The following is a 23,934-nucleotide window of genomic DNA, read 5'->3' on the forward strand; positions in this document are numbered from 1 at the left end:
GGTGGTGCTGAATTCTCTTAGCTTTTGCTTGTCTGTAAAGCTTTTGATTTCTCTGTGGAATCTGAATGAGATCCTTGCTGGGTAGAGTAATCTTGGTTGCAGGTTCTTCCCTTTCAGCACTTTAAATATATCGTGCCACTCCCTTCTGGCTTGTAGAGTTTCTGCTGAGAAATCAGCTGTTAACCTTATGGGAGTTCCCTTGTATGTTATTTTTCGTTTTTCCCTTGTTGCTTTTAATAATTTTTCTTTGTATTTAACTTTTGTCAGTTTGATTACTGTGTGTCTCGGTGTGTTTCTGCTTGGGTTTATCCTGCCTGGGACTCTCTGCGCTTCTGGACTTAGGTGGCTATTTTCTTTCCTATGTTAGGGAAGTTTTTGACTATAATCTCTTCACATATTTTCTTGGGTCCTTTCTCTCTCTCTTCTCCTTCTGGGACCCCTATAATACGAATGTTGGTGCATTTAATGTTGTCCCAGAGGTCTCTTAGGCTGTCTTCATTTCTTTTCATTTTTTTTCCTTTATTCTATTCCATGGCAGTGAATTCCATCATTCTGTCTTCTGAGTCACTTATCCATTCTTCTGCCTTAGTTATCCTACTATTGATTCCTTCTATTGTGTTTTTCATTTCAGTTATTGTATTGTTCATCTCTGTCTGTTTTTTCTTTAATTCTTCTAGGCGTTTGTTCTTTAATTCTTCTAGGTCTCTGTTAAACATTTCTTGCATCTTCTCAATCTTTGCCTCCATTCTTTTTCCGAGGTCCTGGGTCATCTTCACTATCACAATTCTGAATTCTTTTCCTGGAAGGTTGCCAATCTCCACTTCATTTAGTTGTTTATCTGGGGTTTTATCTTGTTCCTTCATCTGGTACAAAGTCCTTTCCCTGTTCATTTTGTCTATCTTTCTGTGAATGTGATTTTTGTTCCACAGGCTGCAGGACTGTAGTTCTTCTTGCTTCTGCTGTCTGCCCTCTGGTGGATGAGGCTATCTCAGTTTCCTAGTTTAACTGGATGGAAATCAGAATATTTTAGACAACCAGAGTTTTGATTTTTTTTTTTGGAAAGAGACTAAACACATGTAACTTGACTCTGCCTGGCTGCAGACAGAGGTCAGTGGCATGTCTGCCTGCTTTGAACCTTTGACCTCCCCAGAAGCAATATAAATACCACAAAGAACAGGGAAGGAGGTAATAAAATCTTCCAGCGCATGGAAGTGTCCTCAGGGGTGTGGCATGGCCCTCATTTGAAGCGTGTATGGTGGCTTTTCCAGAGAAATTCGGGTGTAAGAGGTCAGAAGTGGGTCACCATCATCACAGTCATTCCAGTGCCGACCATGTGCTCCATGAGCTGGCTGTGATCACTGGCTCAGAACTTTTCTGTCCTGTGTTCCCTTTTACCCTTTACTACCTAAGCAGGTTTGTATTTAAGCTTCATCATGTGCTGGCTTTTAAGAAAAGACAGCAGAAGGAAGCAAAATCCTTTTTAATTTTTAATGAACCAGGTGAAGCTGGCTGTGTGTCATTCATCTTCTTTCAACATAAGCTCTCTGTCCCCAGGACAGTGGGTGAGGCTGTGAGGCCATCCTTCCATATCGTCCTGGGGATGGTCTGACATATGGGCGGACAGGAAAGTGAGTGACAGAATGATACTTCAGGGAATAACTGTAGACATATTTGACAAAATCCACAGCACAAGAAAAGAATGCTGTTTTTAGTGAGGATCAGAGCTATGCTGATGACAGTCAAGTGATGATTAGTCATAGGCAAAGTTATATTTGATATATTGGGTTGGCCAGAAAGTTCATTTGGGTTTTTCTGTAACATCTTACAGAAAAACCCAAATGAATTTTCTGGCCAACCCAATATTTAAAAAGATGGCAGTACCCTTTTCAACTAAAAATGATAGAGAACTTCACATGCAACCTTGTTTCTCCACGTTTCCTTCCAATAGTCTTAGCATTGAGGCCTGAGCGTTGCTCTGTGCTCTGAAGTGCAGCCAACCTGGAGTCCCATGCAAGGACTGGTTTCATCAGGTGGTTTGGTGTCACAGTATGGCTAAACATTTGCTTGATATGTTCATACCAAAAGCTGATGTTCGCAGGGGAGCCAACGTCTTGGCTCAGAACGTCGGTTTGGTGGCCCCAGGAGTAGAAATGTGGGCTGAGTATACCGGTGTTCAGTAGAGCCCTCGAATATTGAGTGTGTGAATAAAACCAGTTTAATAACAACACTAATATCAAAGTAAACACCAAGAATAGGGTTTCACCAAATCCTTTCATATCAGCTGTTTACAATATAATTGCTAACCTAAAAATAATGATGATGATGGTAATAATAATAATAACAGGATAAAGCCGACAGCCAAAAACACAGGACAACATGAGCATTTACTAATATCCACAAGTTCAGAGGTAACTCTATATGCTATAGATTGCAATTAGCTTTAATTGACTGAGCTGGAAGTATGTTTTATTATTTCTTTAGATTTCTAAAAGAAGTGCCTTCTATTGTAATGGTGTCAGGCACCCGGTACCTCAACACATTAAAAAACACTGGAGTGGGCTTCCCTGGTGGCACAGTGTTTGAGAGTCCGCCTGCCGATGCAGGGGACACGGGTTCGTGCCCTGATCCGGGAAGATCCCACGTGCCACGGAGAGGCTGGGCCCGTGAGCCGTGGCCGCTGAGCCTGTGCGTCCGGAGCCTGTGCTCCGCAACGGGAGAGGCCACAACAGTGAGAGGCCCGCATATCACAAAAAAAAACAAAAACACTGGAGTGTTTTATAAAATCACCAGCCGCGGCAATAAAATGGCAAGCGATAATCCTGAAGAAAATCTGCCTTGGGTCTTAGACTGTGTCTTACAATTTAATGCAGGCAGTAAAATTTCTCACATTTTGTCAGTAGTTATTTTTCTTTTGTTTTCAGTATTGAGAATGTTGGGATTAAGTATATATTAAGATTGATTTGCCTTCTGGAATGTTGTATACTCTTATGCTGTAAAGACAGTTTTAAAGAAGCAATAATTTCACATTCTCCTATTCCATTAAGCCATACTAGTTGAAGATATGTCATATGTGAGGTCGCATTCCAGTCTCTGATGATTTCCTCTTTTTTATAATTAATTAATTAACTTATTTTTGGCTGCGTTGGGTCCTTGTTGCTGCGCGCGAGCTTTCTCTAGTTGCGGCGAGCGGGGGCTACTCTTCGTTGCGATGCGCGGGCTTCTCATTGCGGTGGCTTCTCTTGTTGCGGAGCACGGGCTCTAGGCGTATGGGCTTCAGTAGCTGTGGCACGCAGGCTTCAGTAGTCGTGGCGCACAGACTTAGTTGCTCCGCGGCATGTGGGATCTTCCCGGACTAGGACTCGAACCCATGTCCCCTGCATTGGCAGGCGGACTCCTAACCACTGTGCCACCAGGGAAGCCCTCTGATGATTTCTTAAAAAGAGGAAGATTTGATTAAAATTAGCATGGTTACCATTAAATTAACAATCAGAAGTATTTAGATCAATTAACAATCTTTTCCCCTTAAAAGATGAGGCCATTGTGTGTTCTCAGGCCCACGACTCTGCTGCGACTCAAGGTATCAGGCACTGGAGAGGCCACTGCTTTCTGATTTGTTCTGTATGTTACTCCCTGATATTTTGGAGGCAGAGAGGGGAGACGAAAGAACGGTGGAAACGTTAAAGTTTATTCATGATTGTGTGGTCAGTGTCCCTGTCATGTCCTCTAGGGCGTGATCCATTGGAGCCAAGGAAAGAATATTCTGGGGAACATAAGTCCACTGGCCACCGCAGGGGCTCTCTGGGGGTGTCAGGTCTGTCTGAGCCTCACGCTAGAAGGACAGCCGATCCGAGCAAGACTCTTGCTTACCCGAGTGTCTGGGACCGTGATGCAGTGCTTGGCTCTGAGCTCTTTTCTGGGCCTTTACGCCTTAATGCTCCAGCCTCATAATCTCCTTAAAGCCTCCCCAACCCCAGGCGGAATTTCTGGTTCTTTCCTCCGTGCACCCTCCTCGACACGCGCCCCTAACGTTTGCCCGGCAGGAACCAGATCTCAGGGGCTTTGTGGGCCATGTAAGGAACGAGCGCTTTCTTCTTACTGCAGCGCAGGGAGTGCAGGGAGGGGTCCCCGCAGGCCCTGGGCTCTTTTCTGTTTATAAAAATCATTCTGGCTGCTGTGCAGTGAAAGATGAGAACAAGCGGGGCTCCCGTTAGAAGGTGAGAGGTTTTGGTGGCTGGGACTGGACCTTCAGCCGTGGAGGTGGTGTGAATGCTTACATGGAGGGCCTGGGTGCTGTAGGAATTTAAAGCCAGAAATCCGTGCAGCAGAGGTCGTCAGACATGTGACTTGAACCTGACATTCAAGAAAGGGTTGAAGGGAGGGAAGGGCGTGTAGGCATTACTCCCCGATGCCCAGTGAAAGAGTTGCTGGGTGTTACCTCTGACTTCGACCTGGATTGACTGATTGATTTCCCATGAGACATTTTCAAAGAGGAATCCCCTTGAAGAAAACAGAAACAAAAACAAAAAACACAACTGCTCCAATCTCCCTAAGCAGACCTAGAAGAAATGCAGGCAGCTAGAAGGAATTGGGCCGTTTTGTCTGTTACTCTTTTTTCCAAGCGTGAAAGCTTGCACTTCAGACCACATCGATAGAGCAATATTTATAAAGTCCCTGTTTTTAATTTTTAACACCTAAAATGGCAAATGACGGGCAGTTCCTTCTCAGCTACTTGCTGGAGTCCTTCCGTCCTAAGGAGCGGTTGTCACATTCGGGCTGAATGTTTTCTCACAGGTGACTGTTCTTCTTTCTAGGATACCCCAAGCAGAGGCCCACGGCCCCCCGCAACGGGGTCTCCCCCAAGCCGGACCTGCAGGCCCGAGAGGCCGAGCGACAGCTGGTGCAGCGGCTGAAGGAACGGAACGAGCAGCTGGGCCTCGTGCGAGGGGAGCTGAGAAGGGCCGTCCGGGGCTTCGAGGCGCTCGCCGTGTCCACTCAGCTTTTCTTTGGGAAGGTGAGTCCACATCTGGTGAACGTGGAAGGGCTTTCGGTTTTGCGGGGAGGGTGGCGGTGGTGATGGTTGTTTGCGTGTGTGTTTCGGTTCGAGTTTGGGGTTAGAGACCAGTTTGATTTTCAGGTCATACAACATCTCCGCCAGCATCGCGTAGTGTTTTGGGTGCCAAGTTTAGACTTGAGCGTGGAAGACATTAGTCTGGGAAGAAAGATTCGTAACCTGGACTGCAAAAGGGAAAATTGTGTAAAAAAGAAGGGAAAGCGTATAAATGAACGTTTTGAAGGTGAGGTCTTGGAAGAGAATGGAGCATGTGATTGTTTGCATTTTAGACCCGAGACGGCCAGGGTCTGAAATGTCTACACCTTTCAGTACAGGGGGAGCCAGGGCCACAGAGCGGTGCCACTTTGGCTGTTGAGGGGACCTGGAAGGTGCCGGGCTGGGGCCTCTCCTCGGGGCCACGCTCACAATGCGCATGGGACAGCACGGGGTAGGGACGTCTTCCCTGCCCCCTCGGTTCTTCTGCCAATGCAGAGAGGCTTGGTTTCCTCAGCCTGAGTGTCCAGCGGCTCCTGGGCCATCCGGACTCCGAGTCTGTTCCCAGCCATGGTGTCGTTTGGCTTTCCTGCCTCTGCATGTGAAAGGGCAGTGGTAGCAGCGCGTGTCCGTCTGCCTTTGTGCGTTCGTGCTCCACCCTGAGGTGGCCAAGCCTGTTTGGGGGAGAACTTGAACATTTACCTTTGAGGTTTAAACATTATGAGTTAGCACATCAGTAACCCATGAGGCATTAGTTTCATGTATGGACCTTCTGGTATCTGTAAATGAAAGTAAAAATGCTATATAAATGCCCCCCAACTAAGAAAATGAACTAACTAAATTTCTAACTAATTTAAAGAAGAAAATCAGAAGAATATTAACCAGCACCATGTCCGCTGGTTTTCTTTATTATCTGTACCGTGAAGTGTGGAGGGCTCTCTGACCTTTGACGATAGCCTGCAGCCTCTCTTGCCCTACGATGTAGAAGCCTGAGCTGACCTGTTCTGTTGTTGTTTCCTTTTTTGCTTAAAGCTTTTGGCCCAAAGAGCTAATTACCAAGTTATTGTTGTGATGAAAGACAAGACAAACAGGTTTCAGTTTTACCAATAGTTTCTGCCTCTTCCCTGATCAAAATGTTAACACCAGCCATAAATGGCCAATTTGAATTTTATGTCTTCCCTTCTGGTCTAGTACCATTGGGGTCAACCTTAAAGAGCTGCAGTTGCTGCGTTCTCACCCCTGTAAGAATTAAAGTTACAAACACATTTTTGAGGTGCCAAAGGGGCCAGACTTGCCATGGTAAATATTGAGCATTTTTCTTACTAGACAAAGAGTGACGTGTTTTCCGTCCTTCAGCTGGATGTGTATTTTCCACTGACTGTGAAGTCTTTCATAAAGAGAGGAAGACAGCGTTGTTCGTTGCAGTTCAGTAATAACATTTACTTTGTAACTCTGCCCGCTCTGGGATAGCGACTTCCATGCATCACCCAGCTTCATAACAAATCCTTGATAAAGGTTTCGTGTGGATAGATATGCCAGCAGACATCGAATCAACACATTGGTAACATGCGCTGTGTTTTCAAGTTGGAACTTTTGGACCCCATTTATGGCATCATGGCAGAGGAGAGAGTTCCTGTGTTGAATAAGGGTCAGTTCCCTGTAGTGATGCGTTTCTAGGCCCCAGGAAAATTCCTGTTGGCCCGTGGACCACGAGTTTTATTTCACTGCAGCATACACATGGCTCTTCACGCAGAGACCCTAAAGGGCAGGTGATTTGTAGCCATCTCCATCAGACCCCCCTACTGGCTGGAGCTGCACTCGGCATGACATTTCAGCAAGATGGATGGTGGGCATGAATTTCATTTTCTTTTCGGTAGATCACAGCCAGCAACTCCAGACAGGCCTCCCCAATGACCATGGCATTTCACCTCCCACACAATGTGTTCTTTTTTCCATCCTTCTGATCTCAACTCTTTCTCCAGAGAAACCTCAGAAGAAAAAATGGACATTTTTAAAGTCTGCAGTTGAACATAAGTGGCTTCCACTCAGGCTGGCATGTGTTCTACATGGTTTAAGATGACTGATTTGAGAGTTTGCCAGGAATACCGGACTAGACCCAGGGGGTGTGACCAGAGTGGAGCACCCGGGGAAGTGGAGGCCAGGCAACCTGGGAATTCTGATGATGGAGCCCCTACTACAAGGGCTTATGATCCTGAGATGCTCTCATGACCCGTGTCCCTCTTGGGGGAAGCCAATGCATTATTAATTATTATTATTATTATTATTATTATATATGGGGCAATGGTCACAGCCCGGCATGCCAGTTGTGCAGGGCGTGACCTCCATAGCCAGCCTGAAAAAGCAGTATCTCTTTGCTCTTCTGCTTAGAAGACCCTGCTGGAACTCTACACCTGTATCTTTTCCACGCTGTAGCATATTCGTCTACAAAGCAGGCATAGTGGAGAGAGGGGGCCGTGCCAGCAAGGAGCCGGTCCCACCCCCCCCACCTCCATCTTGCATGAGACCTTGAGCGAGTTGCGGCCCCTCTTTGAGCCTTGACAGCATCACCAACGGGGATACATCCTCGCTCCCCTCGGCTCCCCGCTGCAGAATCACCTCCGACCAGTCATCTTTGACTCTCAGTTTCCTCAATTTCAAATAGGTTTGATAATAACTCTTTACAAGGTTATTGTGAGAACGGAGTGAATTAATGGGCAAAGGTACTTTGAACAAATAGTCAATAAAACATTCTTCTTGAAGACAAGGAAAATGTGACAAATATCTTACTCTCCAGCAGGATGAATAAGACATATGTGGGGAGTGTAAAGCTAAAACACAGACCAGAGCCCTCTTGTTTCATTTTATATATATAAAGGATTGGGCTCGGCGTGTACTTAGTCCAGCTGTTCAGCTGCTGCTGCTGTATATTTTTTCCAGAATGTGCTGAAGCTGTTAAGTATGGGAAGTCACTAGCAAAAGGAATTAGGAGCCTGGATAGGGATCTTTCATTTCTGCCCCGTGTTGCACAGCTCCTGGCAGAGCGGCTGTGAAGGTTGTCAGCTGTGGTGCAGCCTGAGCCCAGCGTCCAGGGACGCTAAGATGCCACATTTAGGTGCCAACACCCACCTCACACTGTGCTCGTTCCAGGCAGCTCTATTCCTCCTAACAAGGCACGGTCCTCAGCACAGGCCAGACAGCTCTGCTGAGATCCGTGGTCCCAGACCTCGCGGCGGCGGGGTGGGCGGGGGCGGGGGGGGGCGCTGTACTAATAAGTGTGATTCTCAGGGACTCTCACTTCTCAGGGTCAACTTGAAAGACTTTTATCTTTTGCTGCCTGGTTCCCGGGAGCGCCACTCTTTAGCAGCCCCTGGCGGCTAATCCAGGAGGTGGTCCTGCGTTAAGTGGTGTGCCTCGCCCTGTAGCATCAAGTTTTACACAGGTTACCTCTGAGGGTGTATTTATTTTCGTTTTAATCAGATTTATTATATTTATTCGATATTTTTTCACATTGGTTTGTGTCATTTTTATCATTAACTTTATGAATGTGATGGACCATGGTTTTTAACTATTTTTAATCTATTATTAAATAGTTTCGGCCCACAAGGCGTGAAAATTTATGTCAAGCATTTGTGTACTTTCTAAGCTTAATCAAAATTAATGCATCAGCCTCCTTCTCCCTAAAGTGTATGTATATGAATGTATATTTTTTTCTTTTACTCTTTGACTTTTTATCACAAAAATATTTTGAATAAGTGTGGAAAGAATAACACCCAGATACTCATCATTCAGGTTTAATACTTAATGACATGTTTCCGTATTCACTTTATCTGTGTTTTTAAAAATATTTACTTATTTATTTCTTTGTTTGGCTGTGCTCGGTCTTAGTTGTGGCAGGCAGGCTCCTTAGTTGCATCTCGCCAGCTCTTTAGTTGCGGCTTGCCAGCTCCTTAGTTGTGGCATGTGAACTCTTAGTTGTGGCATGCATGTGGGATCTAGTTCCCTGACCAGGGATCAGACCCGGGCCCGCTGCACTGGGAGCGTGGAGTCTTAACCACTGTGCCACCAGGGAAGTCCCATTTTATCTATGGTTTTATTGTTAGTTAGGGATACATATTTTTAAATATAGTTCATATACTTAACTTTTCATCTTTAATTCACTTACGTTAGTAGATTTGTATCAACCCTGCCCCGACTATATGAAAGGTTCTGTGAAGGGTCAAAAAAGTAGAAGGCAAAGCACTTTAATAACAATATCGCTCCTGTTTATTGACCATCTCCTATGTCCTAGGCACTTTACATATAGTATTTTAACCCACCCTGGTGTGGACATTATTCTCATGTGACAGTCGAGGAGACTGAGGCTCAGGGAGGTTATGTAGCCTTCCAAAGACAACAGAATTAGAAAGCGATGGAGCCACGGTACAAATACAGGTCAGCCCGTATCCACCCCATATTTTTCCCACAATATTGTGGTCCTTTCTCTCCCTCTCCACCCAGCCTTCAAGATTTTGATGTAGTTAAGGGGGAAGAACATAACGGGGAAAAACAAAATGTGAAACAATAATCTAAAAGTTAAACACATGTAGAGGATGCTAAGAGAAAACGATCTAAGGTAATAGTCAACCTGAAGCCAGAAACGGAAATGGTGTATGTTCTGGTGGAAACCCGGCACTGTGAGTGAGAAGGGATGGCCTGGGAAGGAGACTGGCAGGGGCCGGGACGGAGAGCTGGGTGGCATCCTTGTGAGTAAAGAGGAGGGGAGAGTATGTACGGGCAGAGGACAGTCCAACCTTGTTGTCTGCAGAGTGGTGGCCCCTCCCTATCTTTAAGCCCAGGGTAGATTAGTTAATGATTTGTGGATGGAGATCCAGGGACTTGGAACTGTTTTTGGAAGTGCGAAGGTTCCTCTATAACAGTCGGCAGCTCCTCTTGGTGAAGGTGGCCCAGATTCACCTTCCCTGCTCCATAGCTGGCCGCTTCCATCCGAGCAGGCTGTGTAGAATCCTTTTGGAAAATAAATGCATACTTGCTTGCTTTTGCCATTTAATACATTCGCGTGGATCATCAGGATGAAAGTCTGCCCTGGGGCTCCAAAGCAGTAGAGAAGCTGTTGTATCCAGCTGCCAAGGGAGTTCATGTGTCAGGACACTTTCCCACCGAGGGGAGCTTCAGGGCAGTGATTACACCTGATCAAAACTGAAAACCGAGGGGCTTCCCTGGTGGCGCAGTGGTTAAGAATCCGCCTGCCAATGCAGGGGACACGGGTTCGAGCCCTGGTCCGGGAAGATCCCACATGCCGCGGAGCAACTAAGCCCGCGAGCCACAACTACTGAGCCCGCGTGCCACAACTACTGAAGCCCGCGCGCCTAGAGCCCTGTGCTCCGCAACAAGAGAAGCCACCGCAATGAGACGCCTGCGCGCCGCAACGAAGAGCAGCCCCTGCTCACCACAACTAGAGAAAGCCTGCGCACGGTAACGCGGACCCAATACAGCCAAAAAAAAAAAAAGAAACCTGAAAACTGTACGCTCTCTGTTGCTCCCTAAATCCTAAAAATGTCCATTTAAATATAGTAGTTTGTGCTTCTCCCCCTTATAAACAGTGCCCTGTGATTATCTTTTCTTCCTTAATTTTACCTTGAATAACTAAAGCCTTACAGAAAAAGTGAGCACCTAGGTTGGCATTTCTGACAGTTCAGCATATGACCTGATGGGAATGTTGATGAAATAGTAAATGGGCTATTCCAACGATTGTTGTTCTAAAACAAGTTTTGTGTCCCAAAAGTCGATGTGACCCCAGTCCTTTGCTGGGAGAACCATGAGTGTTAGCTCTTACCCTTAGGACTTGAGCTTAAGGAAATGCTTAGCCTAACCCCCACATATCAAAATATTCCCAATATCAAGGGATAGAACACCCCCTCCACGCCCCAGCTATGCCAAGCAGCTCTTTGAAGTAATAAGAATCCCTGGCCTGGGGTGTCAGTTATGGAAGCCATCATGGTAGGTGGAAAATAAAACTCTACATTGTGAAGTCTTCTCAGCTTTTATGGAAGATCCCCAAGACTGGGGGCCTGATAAGACCCAAATTCACTGATGATAATGTAAATTTCATAATAAGGTGAGAAGGATAGATAGTCGACTAAGGTAGAGACTACTTGCCCCAATTCCGTTCATTTCTCTTATGCTTTGTCATAAATTGTTTCTTTTTGTGATTAAATGATGCTCCTTTTGAATACAGATGGATGTATGGGAGAAGAAAGATGAGTTTCATCTACTCCTCCCAGAAGGAGGTCTGCACTTGGCTAAAAGTGGTCTGTAGTGAAGGTGCGTGCCTCGGAAATACTCTAAGATGCAGAACTGGGTGTCGCTTTCCTCCAGGCCAGGGAGGCAGCAGAGGGCAGTGGGGGTGGCACACTGAGGCCACACCCCCCCAGCCTATGTGGACCCAGGCCCTCTAACACATACGCAAGTCTCTACTTAAATGTCGCTGGAAATTTATTTTAAAATAAATTAAATGCTGTAACTCCCCTCCAAGTAAGAAGAAGTGGAAGGAATGATAACTTTAAAAAAATAATGACTGCCTAAGGAGATAGGAGATACGGTTGCCTCAGTTCCAGAACCTCTTGGAGATGAAGAGTTTGTTAACTTCCTCGACCTCAAGTTTTTCTATAAAATGGTGTGACTGAAGGTCCAGCTTCAGGAACAAGACTGGAGTGAAGGGGCGCTCATGCTCCAGGGCCTGGGATTTAATTCCCTTTCCTCAAGCTCTGTGAGGCAATGCTGTAATTGAAAGGCCAGGAAATGCTCAGCTCAGCGTATGCTTGTTCCTTGGCTTAGCCACTTTAAGTGTATCTGCTGTGTGACCATCACCGTTGAGAAAACACGTTAGAGTTTTCTCTTTGGGAAAAATCACCTTCAAGTAACAAACTTCGGTGGGACGTTTAAAACGGGAGTGAATTTCTAAGGATATTATTATCTCCTGTAACTTCTCAGGGATACTGCAGGTGCAGAGAGACAGGGAGAGAGAGCTGTGGAGTTGCTGTCTAATGAGGCCAGGCCCTCCCCTTCCCCGATTTGGGCATCTGCTTCTGGAAGGTGCAGGTGAAGCGGTGACCTGTGCTATGCCTTCCACCTGGGGGAGGACCGGGAGTGTGGTCCATCTGTGCAAGGACCTTCATTGCCTGAGTGAGTCACACCGAGAGCCTCCTCTTTACTACGCACGCACTGTTTGGATTATCTCTTGACTCCAAAGACACATCAGTGTGTACCTTACCCATTCAGAGAGGACGGATGCTTGTGGACTGGCCCATGAGAGTAAATAAGGTTTCTGTAGGCAGAGGTGGAGGCAGCACAGCCCTGGGACAGGGCAGGCTGCTTTTGCAGGGAGCGAAGAGTCTGATCTGCCTAAAGCTTGGCGTCTGGGACTGTCAGTACCAGAAATGAGGTGGAAGGGTTTGGGGACTTAAATAGCAAAGTAAAAGGGGTGGGGTTGGAAGTGGGGTGACTTGGGAGATTGGGATTGACCTATATACACTAATATGTGTAAAATACATAATCAATAAGAACCTGCTGTGTAGCATAGGGAACTCCACTTCACTGTACAGTAGAAACTAACACAACACTGTAAAACAGCTATACCCCAATTAAAAAAAAAAAAGCAAAGCAAAGAGAGGCTCAATATGAGACAGTCAGGAGGCACTGAGAGTTTTGGACAGAGTACTGAAGTGTTTGAGGCTGCATTTCAGGAGGATTAATTTGGTAGCGAGGTATGAGATGGATGGTAGAAAGAAAACTCCAGGCAGAGAAAACACTTAGGAAGCTCTGCTGGTAGTAATAATAATCCAGGCAAGGGGTGAGAGGAGTGGGAAGGGGGGTCTGATGCAAAGCAGAGGGCAGGTACAGGACCCCAGCACCCGGGCTGTGAGCCAGTTCGGGGGCTCATTAGGGTTTAACAGGTCCAAGAGGCTCCAGGTGGTAAGTGGTAAACCTACCCCATCCCCACCCCAGCAGCTCCCAAACAGAAGTCACAAAAGTAGGGAATGTTAAGTTCACTTAGGATTTGTGTGTTTATAGTTCAGAAATATTTAAAGAGGTCACAGGTTCTCTTTTTAACTATTTTCTCTGAAACTGCACACTTTGTGCATCCGTGAACCCTCAAGGTCCAGGACCCACGGACTTGTAGGGATGGACATTTTTCCTCCAAAAATAAACTTTTATTCAAATATCACCTGTCCCTTTGGAATTCAGGAGAAGTTGTCGAGAATCCCATCCCACATTCCAGGAGTATCCTCCCTATCTCCCATCCTCTCAGGAATTTCAGGTGGGATGAGCTTATTTTTTTATAGTTACTTGTGGCTCTGAATTTCTGCTTCTCTTAAATTAGCTCAGCTTATGGGTTCCTGCCGTCCCACATGCAGCATCCCTGCCTACCCGGTGTGGCTCCCCTTCGGTGGTTTCCAAGATCCTTTGTGCTTTGTGATGCTGGGAGCTCCATCAGGGAGTTAAACATGGGTTTAGATGTCAGGGGAGGAAAAAGGAAGCTGTAGAAAAGTAGACTTGGGAGACATTTGTATAGAAGTGACATTATAGAGGGATGAGATTGACAGGAGCATGTGTACAGAAGAGGAGGGCAGACACAGGACAGCCCCTCAGCCCGAGGACGAGGAGCAGGAAAGAAAGGAAACGCAGGAGATGGTGAGAAAGGTTGTTGAAAACAGGAGAAGTCCCACCTCAAAGAAGCCAAATGAGGGAGGAGTTTCTGTAGGTTGGAGTGATTTGTAATACCAGGTACCAGACAGTGGATGAAAATGACACAGAATGAGGAAATATCCCAGAGTTTGGCACGCTCACAGGAGTATCTGTGAACAGGTCAGGACGACCATATTCTCCTGGTTCCTTGACGGCCAAATGGCTTAGCAAGTTTGGCCTCTGTTAGCCCGCGGTGAACATTTCCCTGTGAGAAGTGGCAATGGTGACATCTACAGGGCATTGGCTGGAAATGAAATCTGTGCCCCCAGAAGAGTGCTTGCCAAATATTACCTTAAATTCCAGGGCGTTTTACAAAAAGCAGGTGCCACTCTCTGCCCCTTGTTCACTAAAGTGCAAACTGAAGACCTGCTTGTTCCACAGACGTAATTGAAATTAGGTTTGATATTAAAATCACACAACTGCTTTCATTTTTCATTTTATTCCTGACAATCAAAGTACTAAGCAAGAATAAGATTGATGTCACACACTGAAAGCAGTTTCCCTATGAGATAATTCATAAAAGCAATTACATATTGCACAAACCTGAGAGTCAAACAATCTATATCTGTAATTCAGTCCCTGGAGAGCGTGAAGGCCCATGACATCTGCTTTACCAGGAACAGAGGAAGAAACATTTAAAATTCAAATGTACTGAGACTCTATGACATGGCAGTACTCTCTTGAAAACAGAGACAACATGAGAACTGTGCTGACAAAATAAATAGGAAGTGATATCATTTCTCAAACTTTTCTGCTATAGTATTTCTCCATTATTTTTTCAGTTTGAAAGAAACGCAGGGCCAGAATTCTATATCTATTTTACAGGCATAATGGAGGCCGAAGAAGAGGGGGAAAAAGAAACGAAGAATAAATGCAATGATTAGAAAAGTTACAAAGATATTAATCCAACTAGAACAATAATCACATTAAATATGAGTGGTCTAAACACACTAATTAAAAGACAGAGATAGAAAGGATTTTTTTAACTCAACTATATATTGTCCACAAGAAACCCGATTTAAATATAAAGACTCTCCTGCATACCTGAAACTGGCACAACATTGTAAATCAACTATACTCCAATTAAAAAAATAAAAGAAAACTAAATAAATATAAAGATGCTCACAAAAGTAAAGGGATGGAGAAAGATATACCATGCTAACTCTAATCCAAAAGAAGTTGGAGTAGCAGTACTAATTTCAGACAAAGCAGACTTTGGAACAAAGCGGATCATCAGAGATAAAGAGGACACTGCATTATGTATAAAGGGGTCAGTTCTCCAAAAGACATAAAAGCATGAAGGTAGTTATTGATATTTTAGGCTGACTCCGTTTGGGTCCAGTGACTTCACATTCAGGTAATGCTCAATTGTTGCAGACCCGAGAACCTTGTTGCTTTAATCTCACAAATCTGCTGAAAAATCTCCAGGATTTGGGGGAAAAATAGTTGTAAATGCCTGATGTGTCCTGGGCACTGCTCTGACCTTTATATTTTTTTATGTACATTATCTCATTTAACCCTCACATTAAACTTTGGAGGCAGGTGCTTTGATGCCCATTTTGTAGATAACTCGGGTTGCTTTGATTGATAATATTTTGCTTATTATTTCATTCATCAACTCTTTAACAAGCACCTGCTAATCTCAGAATAATAAAATAAATAATATTTTCTTGAGGGTGTTCCTTCAAGAAAATCCCAGTCAAATATCCCACCTAATATTTGCAAAGCACCTCATTTGATCCTCTCAGCATGGCCAAAAGCCACACATGAGAGCTCTTAGTACCCACATTTTCCAGATAAAGAGACAGAGGAAGAGAAGTTGTTCCTGGCCTGAGATCTGGCGGCCAGTTAGCAGCAGAATCAACACCTCATGCAGGCTGCGTGCCTCCAAGTCTAGTGTTCCTTTCGCTCTTCTGACTGCGGTATTTTATTGACAAAGGCATGAAACTGATTTTCAGCGGTCAGGATGATGAAGAGGGGAGTTTCACCATCAGCTCTGTAGCTGGATGAAGCCACGTGGAACATTTCTTGCAGCCCTTACCTCTGACCAGGGCTGCATGGAAATTCACAGTTCCCCAAAATGCCACCAGGGTATTGACACATGACCTTCTCTCAGGCAGCAGTGAGGGTGTTTCTGCTTTGATCCTTATCCCTGTGTCACTCTAGCAGCACCAGCAGATCAAAATCTCTGTGCAAAATAACATCTTGACCTTATGCTGAGATGTCACACTTTGGTGACAACCAATGGAGAACAGTGTTCAGTGGCTGCAGTGAAAAGCCGCGCTCTCCATTCAATAATTTGATGCCATGTGTGAAGGAGGACTAGTACCTTATTGGTTTTTTATTGCCCTAAATGATCAAATCCTAGGTAACCAGTGTAGCTACGTGAGGTTGGCCAGGAGCTCAGACCTCTGCCCCACCCCTGGGGATAAATGCCCATCCATGGAAGACGGCCCCCTGTGCCCAGGACAGGCCATGAAACACATTCAGGTGGCTGCTGAGCAAGAAACACGTGATGCTGCGCTTCCCACCAAAAGTAACGGCCTGAGCAATTTTTCAGACCTGAGATATTCAGGATGTTTTCTTCGCCGTGGATAGGTTTTTCTCTTCTTCAGATCTTAATGTTTGCTATTGGCAATGAGCACCTCCTCAGAATGACCATTTCTGATGTGAAGACGCAACACACAAACTGAGCAGGTGACCCCCAAGATGCCAGTTGAGTCCTGGTTCCAGGTGACATAAAGGAAGTACACTCCACAGTGTCTCTCCCACCAAAGGCAGCTGGACAGCCGGCCCAGAATGCGTGGAGTAGCTACCCGAGAATGCTAAAAAGTAATATGTAGCAGGCAGACTGGGAGGAAGACCAGAATTTGAAGCATCGCAGAACTGATGGTGAATTTACAAGGGTTTCTCTCCAGTATTCCACGGCCTGAATTCAATGCAGCTTGACACCTGGAAATGGACACTTGGATGTGGGCAGTGGGGTCTCCAGGAGAAGCCCTCTGTTTCTGGCTACAGGAGTGGGAAAGGGAACTCCTAGCGCACTGAGAGAGCTGAGTAAATCTTTTTTCTTTTCTCCATTCTTTCATACCCCAACCCACAAGCACCCTTGTGGTCATGACAGCAGTAGTGGTGGCAGGAGCAACCTGCCAAACCGTGAGAGAGGGGAACGTGCCTCTCTGCTGGAAGGAGCTGTGTCCCAAGAGGGTGAGGCAAACCCCACTGCTTTTATTCTCTGGGGTTTTTTTGCAATTTAGCCACAGATGTGAGCACAGTTGTGAGAAGTGCACAGCAGAGTGGGGCAACTAATGTCCCAGCTTTCTGGCCGGAGGGCTAGAAAGAGGAGCCCCAGGGAACTGGAACAGATGGTGGAGATTGGGGAGAGGGGGGGAACTTGGGAAAGTGACCCCTTAAAATTGTTTATGTGCCCCTGGGCTCACCCCTGAGCTCCATGTGTGTGACTCTCACCCACAGCATATGTGGATGCTAAGAACTGAAGAATAGGAGGGGCCACCACCCAAGGCCAGACTGGCCATTGTTAGGTGCATGTGTGGGGCAGATCCTAACGGCACTTTAAAGGCTTTGAAAACTGAATTGATGCTGGAAGCACAACCCATAGAAGGCTGCATGGAACCATAGCCTGAACTCTACCTGATCAGTTGCCTGCTATCAATTCTACATAAGATTTAAACAAGACCCAGTGTCACATAATGTTATTTTCAGAATGCTCAGGACACAATCTAAAATTACTTAGCATACAAAGAACAGGGAAATCTCAACTTGTATGGGAAAAGTCAGCCAACAGACAGTAAATTCAGAATGACACAGTTGTTGGATTTATTTGATGAAGACATTAAACGCAGCTATTTTTTAAATGCTCCAGGAAGTAAGGCCAAGTACTCTTAAAATGAATGGAAAGAGGGACTCCCCTGCTGGCACAGTGGTTAAGAATCTGCCTGCCAGTGCAGGGGACGCGGGTTTGATCCCTGGTCCGGGAAGATCCCACATGCCGCAGAACAACTAGGCCCATGCGCCACAACTACTGAAGCCCGTGTGCCTAGAGCCCATGCTCTGCAACAAGAGAAGCCACCACAGCAAGAAGCCCGCGCACAGCAACGAAGAGTAGCCCCTGCTCGCTGCACCTAGAGGAAGCCCATGCATAGCAAGAAAGACCCAGTGCAGCCAAAAATAAATAAATAAATGAATTTTTAAAAAAATTCCTGTAAAAAGAAATGAATGGAAAGATAGAAAGTCTTATCAAAGAAACAGAAGATATAAAAACTCAAATGGACGTTTTAGAAGTAAAAAATATAATAGCCAAAAAAATGAAATTCGCTGAATGGAGATGACGAAGAGTCAGTGAAGTTGAAGATGGGTCTACAGAAACTGTCAAATCTGAACAACAGAAAGAAAATAGATTTTTTTACAAAAAGAAGAGAGTCTTGGGAACCTGAGAGAGAAAATAAAAAGGTCTAATATTTCTGTCATAGGAGTACCAGGGGGGAAAAAAAAGGAGAAAGAGTGTTTACAGAAAAAAACATTTGAAGAAATAATGACTAGAAACTTGCCAAATTTGGCGAACAACATAAACCTACAGATTCAAGAATCTCAGTAGCCCTCAAACAGGATAAGCCCAAAGAAATCCACGTCCAGATATACTATGATCAAACTGCTGAAGACTAAAAACAAAGAAAAAATTGTGAAAGCAGTCAGAGAGAAATTACACATTACCTGTAAGAAACAATTCAAATGACTACAGATTTCTTACCATAAACCATGGAGGGCAGAGGACAGTAGAACATTTTCAAAGTGCTGGGAGAAAGAACCACCAACTTAGAATTCTATATCCAGTGAAAACATCCTTTGGAATTGAAGGTGAAGTAAAGACATTCTCAGATGAAAGGAAACTAAAAGCATCCTTTGTCTGCAGACCTGTTCTAGAAGAACTGTTAAAGGAAGTTCTCCAGACAGATGGGAAATGATACCACGAGGAAACTTGGAACAACAGGAGTGAAGAGCAACAGAAATAGTAAATATCTGGGTATATAATAGACTGTTCTTTTCCGATTGAGCTCTTTAAAATATACTTAAAAGCTGGAAGCCAAAATTACAACATTGTCTGTTGGAGTTTTCAGTGCACGGAGTTGTGATTCTTAAGATTACTACACAGAGGAGAGATTGCAGAGAGACCCATTTTGACAGTGAGGTTTCTACTTCCCACATGTGGTGGTAAAATATTGATTTTAATTAGACCGTGAAATGTGAAATTTTTATATTATAGTTCCCAAACCAGCAACTAAAAAATTATGTAAAGAGATGTGGTCAAAAGTGTAATTAGCCAATTAAAACGTAATACTAAAAAATGTTCAAATAGGGCTTCCCTGGTGGCGCAGTGGTTGAGAGTCCGCCTGCCGATGCAGGGGACACGGGTTCGTGCCCCGGTCCGGGAGGATCCCGCGTGCCGCGGAGCGGCTGGGCCCGTGAGCCATGGCCGCTGGGCCTGCGCGTCCGGAGCCTGTGCTCCGCAGCGGGAGAGGCCACAGCAGTGAGAGGCCCGCTTACCACAAAAAAAAAAAAAAAATGTTCAAATAAACCGAAAAGAGTCAGGAAACGGGAAACAGAAGAACAAAAACGGAGCAAACAGAAAACAATAAAATGGTAGATCTAAATTCAAACATATCAATAATTACATTAAATATAATATAATGATTTAAACCAGCAAACAGTGGCTCATGGGCGAAATCTATTTTTGTAAAGAAGGTTTTGTTGGAACATGGTGGCATGCACTCCTTTATGTACTGCCTGTGGCTGCTTTCTCGCCACAAAGTCCAAAATATTTATTATCTGGTCCTTTATGGAAAAAAAGTTTGCCAAGCTTTGGTCAAAACACAACAGTTAGAAGATCAAGATTGTCAGGGTATGTATGGAAACATGAATAATAATAAAAAAATGACCCAACTATCTGCTGTTAACAAGAATCTTGCTTAAAATACAGAAAGATGTAGGTTAAAAGTAAAAGGTTATAACATGGAACCGTAAATCAAAAGTAAGCAGGAGTGGCTGTGCTGGTAGCAGACAAAGTAGACCTCAGAGCAGAGAAAATTACCAGGGAGGAGAGGGATATTACACAATGTAAACGGGTTAGTTGACCAAGAATATATAACAATCCTAAATGTGTTTGCGTCTAACAATGGGCTTTAAAATGCACCAGGCAGAAACAGAACTGAAAGGAGAAAAAGACAAATCTAAAAGTATGCTTGGAGATTTCAACACCTCCTCTCTCAGTAATAAACAGAAGCAGTAGACAAGATTAGCAAGGATATAGAAGAAGTGAATAGCACCGTTAACCAACGAGAACTGATAGATGTTTATAAAATACTGTACCCAACAATAGCAGAATACACGTTCTTTTCAGGTGGACATGGAACATTCATCAAGATAGACTATATTCTGGGTCATAAAATTAACAAATTAAAAATAATTAGAATCATACAAAATATGTTGTCTGACCTTGATGAAATTAGACAAAAATCAGTAGGAGAAAGATAACAGGAAAATCTTTAAACATTTGGAAATTAAATAACGTACTGCCAAATAACCCGTGTGTCAAAAAGAAGTTTCAAGGGAAATTAGAAAATACTTTAAACTGAAGGAAAATAAAATTACAACATTTAGAAATTTGTGGAACATGGCTAACATGGTGCCTAGGATGATATTTATAGTATTAAAAACTCAGAAAGGACAAAAAGTCTAAATCAATGATCTAAGCTTCTACCTCAAGACACTAGAAAAAGAATGTATGCTTGTAGCATGTATCATAGGTACAGTATAGCACAAAAATAACCCCAAAGCAAGCAAAAGAAAGGAAATAATAAAGATAGGAGGAAAAATCAATGAAATTGAAAACAGAAGGATAGTAGAATCAATGAAACGGAAAGCTGGTTCTTTGAGACAGTCAGTAAAATTGATAAACCTATTGTAAGTCTGACAAACAAAAAGACAAACTTACCAGCATCAGGAATGAAAGAGGGGAAATCTCCACAGACCCCACAGGTATTAAAAAGGAATGAGCTATTGATACACATAACACCTTGCATGATTCTCAAAGGCATTATGCTGAGTTCAAGAAGCTACACTCGAGAATTTGCATACTCTTTGATTCTATGTATATGATATTTTCCAAAAGGCAAAACCATAGTGATGGAGAACAGATTAGTAGTTGCCAGGGTTCAGGGATGTGGGGCGGGTGTGCAAAGGTAGATTTTTGGAGTAGTGCAGCTATTCTATATTCTGGTTGTGGTGGTAGTTACATAAATCTATACATGTTTTTAAATTCATAGAACTGTACAAAGAACCGTACATAGAACCGTTGGGGGAAGTCTCCCCCAACACACAACACAGTCAATGTTACTATTTTTTAATTTTTTAAGTAAATTTTTTTGAAAAGAAAAAGTCACAATCCATATGGTCATTTTCTTATTATCCTTTGGGTCTTATTCTTTTGAAGCTTATAGGAAAGGCAAATAGATTTAGTGTTTGGTGAGACAGGTTCTCACTTCTTCACGGGAATAAGTTACATCTATAGCAGGACAGTGTGTAAAGTGTCAGTTTGTGGTGAGTCATCTTCAAAGCATTCATCGATGTGCTCTGGCCCAGCCTCTGACTTGGTTGGCCTCTGACAAGGTATCACTCGAAATAGTACAGGCTTGGAGTTCAACAAGGACTCAGATTCTCAGCTTCACCCTGAAAAGCCTGAGAGCCAGAAGAAGATTTGAAAAGGGCAGTTAATCTGGGCAGCTGTTAATCTCTAGCCTCCCATTCTTCCTCAATTAGAGGGAAATTATCCAAGCTGGGAAGGGGGAAGAGTGTTCCAGAAGAATCTCAAGATGCAATCTTAGTCTGTATGCACCTGCCTCAGGATAAGTCCAAGAGGAGAGACTAAAACCCAGTGGAACCCCCATAATTTGGGGGATCCCAGGGTGATGGGGAGATTTGCCTTGCTCATCTCACTTGGACTCCTGGTGGTGACAAACTTCCCTGGCCTCCCTCGAGCTGCAGTGGATTGAAGGTGACAGAGCAGAGCAGGAGAGCAGGGAGGGCAGCATAAGACTCCAGGGAGCTTCAAAGGATGGAGAACACCACCAGCCTGAGGTGGAAAGGGGATGGGTGTGGACATGACAGCCAGAGGCCACAGTGAGGACATTGTGAGGACAGAGCCAGAGATCACAGCCCTTGGGGCACGGTTATACACAGCAGTGGGTGTGATGTGAAAGACGACACTCAGAATCCTTCCAGATGAGTCACAGCTCAAAGGCTGCCAGCCCAGGAGCACGATGGAAGGAGAAACAGAAGCCACCCGCCCCTGCCCGCGCCAGGACCCACTTGGAATCAAGCCAGGGTGGCATAGGAGAGAAGCAAACCCAGGAGAGGGGGGTTTCAAACTGGAAAGTGGCTGATTCCTGTCAGTCTGAATTAAGAAATTATGCGATTTAACTTTCATCTAAAAGCAACTAGACTACCTTTCCCCAAACTGAGGAAAATCAGAGGCTTGAGGTAGAGATTACGGGCAGTCAGAGAATAAGAAAACTATACTTGGGAATACGTGAATTTTTGAAGTTCATATATATAACATACCTTTAAAGAATTGTTATAACTGAAAATAGGGAGGAATGGTGGAAGTCGTGGTTTTTTTTTAATAGGATAAAAAAAATACTTTTAATCGGGATGAAGTCTACACCAGACAAATAATCTAAGTTTCAAGTTTATAGCCTTTAAATAAAATCAGGTATATACAGTATTTCTGTTGAATTTTTTTAACTTTCAAGTGCTTGTGGGATGTTAATCACTAATTGAGAAAGACTTGCATTATTAGTTCTTACATATAACTTATTACATGTTGGGAGGATAATCCATGCATACGCTTGCTTACGTTCTCTTCCGCCAGTGGGAACACACTGAACTTGTTCCTTTATTTAGCGGTGAACAAAGCAATGGTATGTATATGGTTTTCCTGCCCAGGGAAGTCCATTAGGCTATTATTGGGCTGCTTGGGAAGGTACTCTCTGCTTAGCATGAAATAAAATTCCAGACTTCCCCCCTCAAAAAGCAGGTGTTTACCATAAATCACATTGTTAATACAAATAATTTAGGCAGTGAACCCCATTTTCAGTTAGGGAATGGTTCAAGTGCCAAGTGAAAATAGGGAGGAATGGTGGAAGTCGTGTGTTTTGACCTGGTAATATGTTCTAGCCGCCAGATGAGGCCCCCCGGCGCTATAACAACCACCCAGAGGCTATACATGAGACAGTCTCTTTTTGCAGATGAAACACTGGAGCTCAGAGAGGCTAAGTTGCAAAGGCTGCACAGCACAGCCAGGATTGGAAGGCATCTGACTCTCAACCTGTCCTGTTTCCCTGGTGTTTCACAAGCCGCTCGCAACAGGAAGAAACACAGGGTAACCAGTCATTCAGATCCCAGGGTACCCCTGTCCCATAGCCGGGGACATAGAGAGGCTTAGGGGACACAGTCGTGCTGGCATCAGAGTGGCCAACATCAGTCCTGACATTGGGCAGCTGTGAATCTCAGCTGACCCTGGAGAACAGTCTCAGACCATGAACTCACCCGTACTCCATGATGCTTTAAAGATATCAGGGTTTAAAGGGGGGAGTTCCCAGGAGAAAGGGGGCTTCCCCCACCCCACTCATTTCTCCATGGGGTGGATTTGGCGTAGCCAGTGAGCTGTCCCGTGTTGGTAGTCTCAGTCGTTAACCTCTATCTGCAATAGTTAAGTTGCTCTGCTAGAAGAAGGAATGCACCCGAGATGGATGCATAGAATACTCTTCTCAGCAAAGCAGAAGCAGGTCAGCTTAGGCTGCCACAGAGCTAATGCCTGCCTGGGAATAGCCATGATTGCCTGCTTTTGCATTCCCTTCTAGGAAAATCTACACTGGTTTTAGGAGGACTGGGCATAGCCAAGGAAGAAAGAGGTAGGACAACCCAAATTAGAATCTGTGGCTGGCTAGACTCCTTCGTGCCCCTGGGAGTCTATAGCTGGGGGCCTAAAGGGGCAGATTTCTGGGCTTCTGCCCAGATACAGGTGGTCCCGGAGTTGAGGAAGAGAGGGGAAGCTCTGGGGCATATAAAGT

The 23,934-nt window shown here is 44.6% G+C and overlaps 1 protein-coding gene across 9 annotated transcripts in view; it reads left to right on the top strand.

Annotated features, from left to right (window-relative positions):
* The window catches only part of MTUS2 (microtubule associated scaffold protein 2), a 543,384-nt gene that overhangs the window by 404,799 nt on the left and 114,651 nt on the right, over nt 1–23,934 (top strand). For all 9 annotated transcript variants that reach the window (XM_028497246.2, XM_024125858.3, XM_028497249.2 and 6 more), the window contains one exon: nt 4,812–5,011. In XM_028497246.2, the coding sequence (XP_028353047.1) occupies nt 4,812–5,011 (200 nt within the window). The remainder of the gene's footprint in view (nt 1–4,811; nt 5,012–23,934) is intronic.

The sequence above is a fragment of the Physeter macrocephalus genome, chromosome 13 (assembly GCF_002837175.3).
Source record: "Physeter macrocephalus isolate SW-GA chromosome 13, ASM283717v5, whole genome shotgun sequence".
NCBI lineage: Eukaryota > Metazoa > Chordata > Mammalia > Artiodactyla > Physeteridae > Physeter > Physeter macrocephalus.